Source organism: Hevea brasiliensis, chromosome 17 (genome assembly GCF_030052815.1).
Source record: "Hevea brasiliensis isolate MT/VB/25A 57/8 chromosome 17, ASM3005281v1, whole genome shotgun sequence".
Taxonomy (NCBI): domain Eukaryota; kingdom Viridiplantae; phylum Streptophyta; class Magnoliopsida; order Malpighiales; family Euphorbiaceae; genus Hevea; species Hevea brasiliensis.
In genome coordinates this window covers 41,968,513-41,978,060 of record NC_079509.1, presented here as the reverse complement: position 1 = coordinate 41,978,060, position 9,548 = coordinate 41,968,513, and the positions used below count along the sequence as shown (strand labels likewise).

The window sequence follows — 9,548 nt, the reverse complement described above, 5'->3', positions numbered from 1 at the left end:
TTTTTATATTTTCATATAAATAACTAAAAATAAAAATAATATTTTGATAATTTTATTTAATTAATTATAAAATATAAAAAATGATATTTTAATATTAAAAAATACATCTAGTAATTAAATATTACAAAGTGGAGCATGTAGATTAAATTCTAGATTTTTGGCTAAATTAGTCTTAAATCAAAAGTTCTTGGTTAAATTGGATCAAAAGTTAAAAATGGGCTAAATTCGTAATAACCATAATTATATAATTAGTGACATAATTTTATAAGAATTAATTCAATCTAATAGAGAAAACTACTCCTGGCCCACAAATCTGAGTTTCATTTGAGTATAAACTATGTAGCATGGAAACAGAAACGTGAAAACGGGGAAACGCGGAAACGAACACTAGAAAACGACATTTTAAAAAATATAGGAAATGGAAACGTGAAAGAAGCGCGTAAATATAAAAAATATAGGGGTATATATATAAATTCAATAATCTATTAAAAATTATAAAAATAATTATTTATTTTAAACTCTCACCTTTTGTATAATTATTAAAAGTAATATATTAAAGATATTAAAATTTGAGTTTACATCTCAATTAAAATCAATTTAAAAAATAAAGTAAAGAGTAAAAATAATAAGATAAAAATTACAATAAAAATTTTCAATTTAAAAGCCAGCCTCGCATTTCTCTCTCTCTCTCTCTCTCCTTAAAAGCTAGCATTTCTAGCATTTGTTTTCTGGCCATGTGCGACACAACGTTAAAAGCCAGCCTCCCGTTCTTCTCATTCTCACGCTCTCTCTTTAATACTCTTCTTCTCCACCGATTATCAGCTTTTTATCATCTTTTTTGGTTCCATTCTATCAAACCCTAATCTCCCTCTCTCTTTCTCCTTAATTGCCTTTCAACTTTTTCAGATCTCACAACATCCATTTCTAATTTGTCTTTTCAATCTAATCTCTTCTCTTCCAAGTGAGTCATTGTTTGAACTTTTGCCTAGTTAATCTAGGGTTTTCTTTCTTCTAATTCATCTTTCAATTCCTGTGCTTTTGCTTTGCCTTGATCTTTTTTATTACATTTTGTATTATTGTGTAATTAAAAGAAAAAAAAAAGATTTGGTTTGTTGATTTGGTAAATTTTGTTGGCCTGGTTGCTTGCTGATGGGAAATGAAATAGTAAAAGAGAGTTGGGTCCTCTTCTCCTCCTGCTGCAATTTCCTTTTTTTTAGGAGAAACGCGTTTCCGAATGGGAAACGCGTTTCCATTTTTTGGATTTTCTGGACACGGCCCCGAAATGTTTCAAGGCCGTGTCCCACCATTTCCGGGACGGAAATGTTTCTGACACTTGGAAATGCAAGTGATAGGCGTTTCCATGCTTCATAGAGTATAAACACAAAATTATTTATTTATCTTTTCTTGATATTTAATATATGCTTTTCATTTATTAATATATTTTCATTTCTTTTCTTTTGTGATGGGACTGCATTATTATGATAAATAAGGCTGCTGATAGACTGATTATTGTTATCTTTTCTAGGTACAGGATTGGAAATTTTGTATATATATATATATATATATATATATATATATATATATATATATATATGTAGATGCCTAGTAACAAAGTTATAAATTTGGCAAGCTATTTCAACACCATCCATATTTTTAATATCTCCTCCTAGGCTTTTCCTTAAATTTTGTATTGTATATATGATACAAGATACCGTAAGAAATTTGTGATCAATTATTTTGCATTATTTGTTTGTTTGAATCTAGATTTGGTTTTGAGACACAAGTATATGTCATGGAAAAAAATTGGATCAATCATAGAGGTGTTGGCAACAAACAAAAACCAAAATATGTTAAACGAATTATGGAGTTCCTTAAATTTACATTTGATAAAGTAGGGGCAAGAGGTAAAATAAGGTGTCCATGCTATAACAGCAACAATTGTGTTTTTCTTGGTAAAGATGATTTTTTCACTCATTTGATTGTATTTGGGATCCTAAGGGATTGTACTAAATGGACTTTGCATGGAGAAGAGAGTAGTGATGAAGAAGAAAATGATGGGATAATAGGTGATGATGATTCTATTGGGTTTGATGAGACAATTGGTATGATTCAAGATATAATCAATGTTAGGAGCATAAATATTTGTGAAGGTATGGATGAGATTGGTTGTGAGACTATGGTCAATGAGGAGCTGCTTGAGAAATTTGTTAGATTAATGAAAGATGCTGAGAGAGAGTTGTTTCCAGGTTGTAAAAACTTCTCAAAGCTAGAATTCGTTGTACATCTTCTTCATATTAAATGCATTAATAGTTGGAGTGACAATTCTTTCACCATGTTATTGAATTTATTAAAGTAAGTATTCCTCCATGATGAGAAATTCCCTAAGAATGCATATGAAGCAAAGAAATATACACAAGATTTGGGATTGAATTATGTGAAGATTGATGCTTGTAAGAATGATTGTATCATTTATCAAAAGAAGTATTCCAACTTTCAAAGTTGTCCAATTAGTGGTTACTAAAGGTGGAAAAATGAAGGTGTTAAAGGTGATAGTGAGGGCTTAGGCAAAGGTAAAAAGGTTCCTAATAAAGTCTTGTGTCATTTTCCATTGATACCAAGACTTCAAAGGCTTTACATGTCTTAAAAAATAGCATCTCATATGTGTTGGCATAAGGATAAACGTTTTGCTGATGGGGTGTTAAGGCATCCAGCTGATACAAAAGCTTGGAAATCATTTGATGAGATATATCCAAATTTCTCTTTGGACATATGAAATGTAAGACTTGGTTTGGCCTCAAATAGTTTTAATCCATTTGGCAACTTAAGCACTTCTTATAGCATATGGCCTGTTATGTTAATGCCATATAATCTACCACCAAGGATGTGTATAATGAGTGATTTTTCTATGTTGTCTTTGTTAATTCTTGGAGAAAAGGCTCCTGGAAATAACATTGATGTTTATTTAGAGCCTTTAATAGAAGAATTACAAGAGTTATGGGAAGTAGGATTTGACACATATGATGCTTTTTCTTCATCTAATTTCAAGTTACATGCAGCCTTGTTGTGGACTGTTAATTACTTCCCAGCATATGCAAATCCGTCTGGTTAGAGTACTAAAGGGGCTTTGGCGTGTCCTTGTTGTAACAGTGACACATGCTCACTTAGATTGACCCACGGTCATAAATTTTGTTATATGGGTCATCGAAGATTCTTAGAGGCTAATCATAAGTGGAGGTTTTATAAGAGATCTTTTGATGGCACCGTTGAAATGCGTTCTACTCTTAAGCATCTTTTAGGAGATGATATTCTTAAGCAGTTGAGTGAATGCAATAATGTGGTGTTTAGTAAGTGTAGTCACAAACGAGAAAGGAGTGAATCTTCATTACAATTTAATTGCAAAAAAAAAAAGAGCATATTTTTTCAGTTGCCTTATTGGAGCAAACTCTTACTTCATCACAACTTGGATGTTATGCATATTGAAAAGAACATTTGTGAAAATATTTTAGGAACAATTATGGGAATTGCTACAAAAACTAAAGACAATGTAAATGCAAGGGTAGATCTTATGGAGATGGGTATTCGCAAGGAGTTGCATATTGTACACAAAATTGAAAGCAAATATGAAATGCCTGTAGCTGCTTATACTTTGACTTTAAAAGAAAGGAGAGATGTATGTCATTTTTTATATAATTTGAAAGTTCCAGATGGATACTCCTCTAATTTTGCTTGATGTGTAAATATTCAAGAGGGTAAAATTTTTAGAATGAAAAGTCATGATTGTCATGTTTTCACGCAAGATTTGATTGCTCCTACTTTTCGTGGGCTCTTACCCAAAGAAGTATATGAGCCATTATTGGAATTAATGTTTTTTAAGCAATTATGCTCTAAGGCATTAAGGGTGGAGATATTGGAAAAATTAGAATGCAACATTACAAGAACCCTTTGCAAGCTTGAAAAAATATTTCCTCCTGCCTTTTTTAATGTCATGGTACATTTGCCTATACATTTAGTACGGAAAGCAATGTTGGCAGGACCTGTTAAATATCACCGGATGTTTCTTTGTGAAAGGTTAGATCACATATTCATATTCTTAGTCACATAAAAAAAATATTGTTATACTATGTTAAAACTAAAACTATATTAATTCTTTTGTCTTAGGAATATGAGAAAATTTAAGTCCTATGTTAAAAACAAAGCTCATCCAGAAGGATCAATAGCTGAAGGTTATATTGCAGATGAGCGTCTCACCTTTTGTTCAAGGTATTTATCTAAGAATGAGACTAGATTTAATCAGAAAGAAAGAAACTATGAAGGTGAAGCTCAACATGCGAGTTTGTCCATTTTTGCAAAATTTAGAAAGCCTTTGAGTAAAGCAAAAACTAGAGAATTGAGTTTTGAAGATTTGACATGAGCTCAACTATATGTTTTAAGAAATTGTGTTAAAGTGCAATCCTTCATTGAGTAAGGATTGTAAACTAGGTTATGAGTTTTATATTTTGATAATTATATTGTAATAAGAAAAATCAATTTCAATTATTTTTACAGAATATGAAGGTGTCAATCATGTCCAGAATAACAACTTGGTCAAATGGTTTTGCAACATTGTAAGTAAATGTACAATAAGATTTTATAAAACTTAATTGCATGTATTTAATAGTGTTATTTTATAATTATGATCTCTTGATAGGTGATGCACTTGTGGGATAGAAGAGATAAATGAGTGACAAAAGAACTGCTATTTTTGGCACAAGGCCCAATTAGAAGAGTTTCTTATTGCAATGGTTATAATGTTAATGGGTATAGATTTCATACCAAAGAACATGGCAACCATCATGTAACACAAAATAGTGGAGTTGTTATAAAAAGAGATGTACATAGTGGAGAGAGAATATTTTGGCTTATTACGAGAAGTTATTGAATTGGAATATAGTAGGGACAAAAAAGCTATACTATTATGACGTGATTGGTATGACGTGTATGATGAGCAAAAAGGAATGAAGAAAGATGGAAATGGGGTTATCATCGTGAATATCACATAATTTTTGCAAACTAATGAGCCATTTGTGTTAGCAAGCCAAGTTGAACAAGTTTATTATGTGATAGACCAATGGGATACAAAATGGCTACTGGTAGTCAAGACTATGGCTCGCAACTTTTATGATATGCCTCTTGATAAAGAGAAAGATACTTATGATATAGAGCCATATTGGGATTTTATGGAACCCCATTTGAGTGAAAACATATTGGGATGTTAGGGAACCCCATTCGAGTGAAAATTTGAATTTTTCTATTGTTAAGGGAGAAGATATACTTATTCCATTAGCAAGAGATGACATGAAGCCCGAGATAATAGATCATAATGTTACTAGAAATCGAAAGGAATTTAAGAAAATTTTTATTGATAATGATATGTTTGGTGATGATGATGATGGAGGAGAAGAAGAAGAATAAGAGGAAGAAGAAGAAGAAGAAGAAGAAGATGATGATGATGGGTATAGTGACAATGATTAATGGTATATAATACAACTTTTTTAAGTCTCTTTTGTGCTTTTATATCATTTATTATTGTTTAGTACAATTATTATTTGGTATAAAGTACTTTTTTATGATATGTTTTTATTTATTATTATTATTATTATTATTATTATTATTATTATTATTATTATTATTATTATTATTATTATTATTATTATTTTACTTTAGGTGCTTGCATGTGTTTAGATTTCTATCAAATACTTAAAACATGAAAGTTGAACCTTTAGAGGCAATTGAGGCTGAGTCAGGTATATTGTTAACATGGTCTTATGCCTAAATACTTGTCCTGTTTGCAAAATATATTTAGTTTTGTAATTATTTTTGACAATGTACCATTCTTTTCTTTAGTTCTTAATGTAGTAGTAAGAATTAGACGTGGAAGAACTCGAGGGACAAAATGGAAAAAGAAGAGAGAGGCAAACAAAGCACCAGTGAAAGTTGATATACCACCATTATTGATGAGAGCTATTGGTGAAAATGCACAATAATTTATTACTGAGACAAGTTAACTTGTTAAGCAATATTGTCCTTTGAATATTTTGAAATGGGTACATATTGATTCAAAGATCAAAGGCCGGCTCATGAAAGAAGTGAAGGTTTTTTTTTTTTTTTTTCACTCTTAACTTTTCAAAAATTAATTAAATATCTCGTAAATGTGTATGATACAATAGTCTTATTTTCATTTATTTCTTACATTATTGGTTTCAAGAAAAGTTTGTATTTCCTAACAATTCTAATGTTGATTGTGCTACATGGAGAATGATAATGAAAAGATTTGGAAATTGGTAGTACAACTTGAGGAAGAAGTATTATTGCAAGTATAAAACTGATAGGGAAAGGTTAAATAACTGTTCTAATGATATTGACGAAGAAGATTGAAAGTGGTTAGTCGAAAAATATTGGGGAACTAAAAAATTTCAAGTTTAGTTATTTTATGGAATTTGATTGTTATTAAGTTATCTTTTAAAAGTTTTTTAAAGAATACAAAAGAAGTAAGGGGTCACATTATATGCACTTAAAAAGTGTAGCCCATTGTTGCACTTTAGAAGTGCAGTGAGGCCCTAACATAGCATCTAAGTGAAACCAATTATTTTTTATTTGGTTGAAGTGCACCTATTTTTTTAAACTTATTTTAAAAACCTTAACTGTATTTTTTTAAATTTCTTATATATATATATATATATATTTTATGTCTATTATGGCATATAAGTGGGACCAATTCTAGGAATAGGGAGAAGCAAGAGATGTTGGCATGTGTTGGCACGAAGTCCATTGCAAAGATTGCATATGAAATGGTAATTGTGTTTTAAACTTTCTTATTTAGCATTAATTAATGTCAAGCACACTTTGTAACTGTTATTTATTATTAATTGTAGCAATCTAAAACTTAAAAAGAAAATGTCAAAGAACCAGAGTATATAAGACTTTTTGTGAAACAAAGAAAAAAGAAGGATGGAAATTGGGTTGATAAAGAGGCTGAGGAAGCATATCAAAAGCCATTGGATTTACATAAAGCACAATTGGAAGAGCATAGGGTGGATAATCTTTCAACCACTGAAGCATATATAATTTATTTTAGGACATGAATCAAGGTACCAAAGAGGCATGAGAGAAGGCTGGCCTCCTTTGAAACGTGTTTATCATGGAGGTCAAGATCAACATGGCTCTACTCTTGATGAAAATGCTATTAATGCTCGAATACAAGTTGAAGTGGAAAGACAAGTAGCTGAGTTTTCTACAAAAAAGGAAGCTAAAATTCGTGATAAAGTGAAGGCCGAGTTGCGTGATGAGATACGAAATGAAATGTGCTCATTACTTCAACAAGAATTTTCCTCTATGCTTGATTACGTATCCACTGTTAGTTATTTTTTCCTTCTCTAATTTTACTTCAACAATTATTACTTATTAGATTATCTTAGTCAATGGTTCATTGCTTTTTTTACAGGATTTTATTCCATCTTTACATCTTACAAAGAATTTAATGCGAGAAACTGATCATATGAAGGATATTAATGTATGTAACAATAAATGACCCAAATCTTATTAGTAAAGAGTTTTTACGTGCTTCATATCTTTTACTTCATGTTGAACTTTCAAGTACAAATGCTCAATGCATGATTCTCACCAACTCACGATTCTCACCAAAGTGTAAGTTTTTTTTGCCCTTTTCTTCTTGAAGTTTACATTAAGAATTATTACTTATACATTATATTATTTAAGTGATTCATTACATTTTGACAATATATTGTGTCCTCTTTATATCCTACAAAGAATTCAATGCTTGAAATTGATCATTTAGAAGATATTGGTGTATGTAACAATAAATGACCTATTTTTTTTTTTTAAGGAATAGCTTCTATATGTACCTTATATTTTTTACTTATTGAACTTTCAGGTTGGACCCATAACTTTGACGCACAATTCTCACCACACTGTTAGCTAATTATTTTGCTTCTTCAATCTTACTTCAACAATTATTACATATTACATTATCTTGTTCAGGTTAATCATTACATTTTGTTTATTTCATCTTTATAGGTAATGAAGAATTCAATGCTTGAATATGATCATATGAAGGATATTGATGTATGTAACAATAAATAGCCTCATTCTCATTACTATGAGTTGCTTCTATATGTGTCTAATATCTTCTAATATATGTTCAACTTTTCAGGCTAGAATGAAATGATCAACACGTAAATTTGCTTCAAAAGATATAGAATTTTACATGATTCACATAAGAAGTGAAAAATGTTTGTACTTATATATAAATATATTTTTTTATAACATTTTATTTTTTTTTATTTAAAAAAAAAAGGTTCAAGAGACTAATATCTACTTTGTTATTTTAGATCAAAGAACAATGCACATGTCCATGTCCACTCCTGGGAAAGTGTTTAAGAAGCAATCCATTCAAACAATTATTAGTTCTAATATGCTTTAATTTCCTCATAATTTGATTTCTTGGACATTACATGATTTAGTTATATAAATTTACCTTTCTAAAACTATTTTGTCAAATGGAAGAAAATTATCATCTTTATATATTTCACAAGGAAATTTATCAAGGAAGATAGCTAAGGTGAATGAGAAGTAAAAGGACTACTTAATAAGAAGTTAACTTTTTTGTTTTTGATGCTAGGTATATGTTTTTTACTTTATATCATTTGTGCTAGTTTTGCATTTATGTAGATGCTTTCATTTTGTTAAATGAATATAATTAGCAAGTTATTATCAACCAATGATTTCGAGCTTTTATTTCCATATATTTGTCATATATAACACTTGCATTTCTTTAATTGCAAAATGTAGATCAAAGAAGACAATGGTCTAGATTTGATCAAGTTTATTAAACCATTTTGTCGAAAGGTCACAAATATTCTCTACCTATATGTAGCATCATATTTTTAATTTGGTGAATTATATAATTGTACATTAGAAGCTCATATTTTAATTTCAATTTTCTACTTTTTCATGCTCTCATAATAACTTTGTAATCTGTTTATGATGAATTCTAATATCATATTGTTTCGCTTGATTAGGCCTTAAAGTTGTGCTTCCATATGGACAAAGATCGATGGCATGTATATGATTATTAGTCGATCCTCAATAAGTGCTCTCCTTTTTGTATGAAACATGTTGCTTCATACTTTTGTTTATGTAAATACAACTAAATGAGCTATGTCCATTTTGGGAAGATATTTATAACATTTTGATGTATAGATTCTATTTTGTGCTATGTAAATGATTATATATTTATAAATTGTAGCTATTATTATATTATTGTAATCTTTGAATTAATTAATGTAAGGAAATTGAAATATTTCAATAGGTAAAACATTGGACGCTAATGCTTTACAATTTATGGGAGATTGCCATTTCCCCACCAATTTCAAATATTTTAGTGGGGAAATTTTTTCCTTACTAAAGAGGAGATCAATTTATGGGGATTACTATTTACCCAATAATTTCAAATCTTTTAGTTGGGAAATTTTTCTCCACCAAACAGGATG

The 9,548-nt window shown here is 29.7% G+C and overlaps 1 protein-coding gene across 19 annotated transcripts; it reads left to right on the top strand.

The window, feature by feature from the left end:
• The first annotated feature begins 495 nt into the window (after positions 1–495).
• Positions 496–9,274, top strand: LOC110660332 (uncharacterized). 19 transcript variants are annotated; one of them, XM_058139377.1, is made up of 8 exons: positions 496–961; positions 4,546–4,604; positions 4,688–5,513; positions 5,722–7,392; positions 7,481–7,549; positions 8,074–8,121; positions 8,848–8,904; positions 9,078–9,274. In XM_058139377.1, exons 4-8 carry the CDS (start codon positions 7,141–7,143, stop codon positions 9,132–9,134), a joined length of 483 nt encoding a protein of 160 aa, XP_057995360.1. In that variant the 5' UTR covers positions 496–961; positions 4,546–4,604; positions 4,688–5,513; positions 5,722–7,140; the 3' UTR covers positions 9,135–9,274. The 19 variants fall into 19 exon arrangements, 2 of the variants coding, with proteins under 2 accessions (XP_057995360.1, XP_057995361.1); XM_058139378.1 differs by lacking the exons at positions 4,546–4,604; positions 4,688–5,513 and having other exon boundaries at positions 5,884–7,392; XR_009145486.1 differs by lacking the exon at positions 496–961 and adding an exon at positions 7,931–7,969 and having other exon boundaries at positions 1,564–5,513; positions 5,722–7,683.
• Positions 9,275–9,548: the final 274 nt, after the last annotated feature.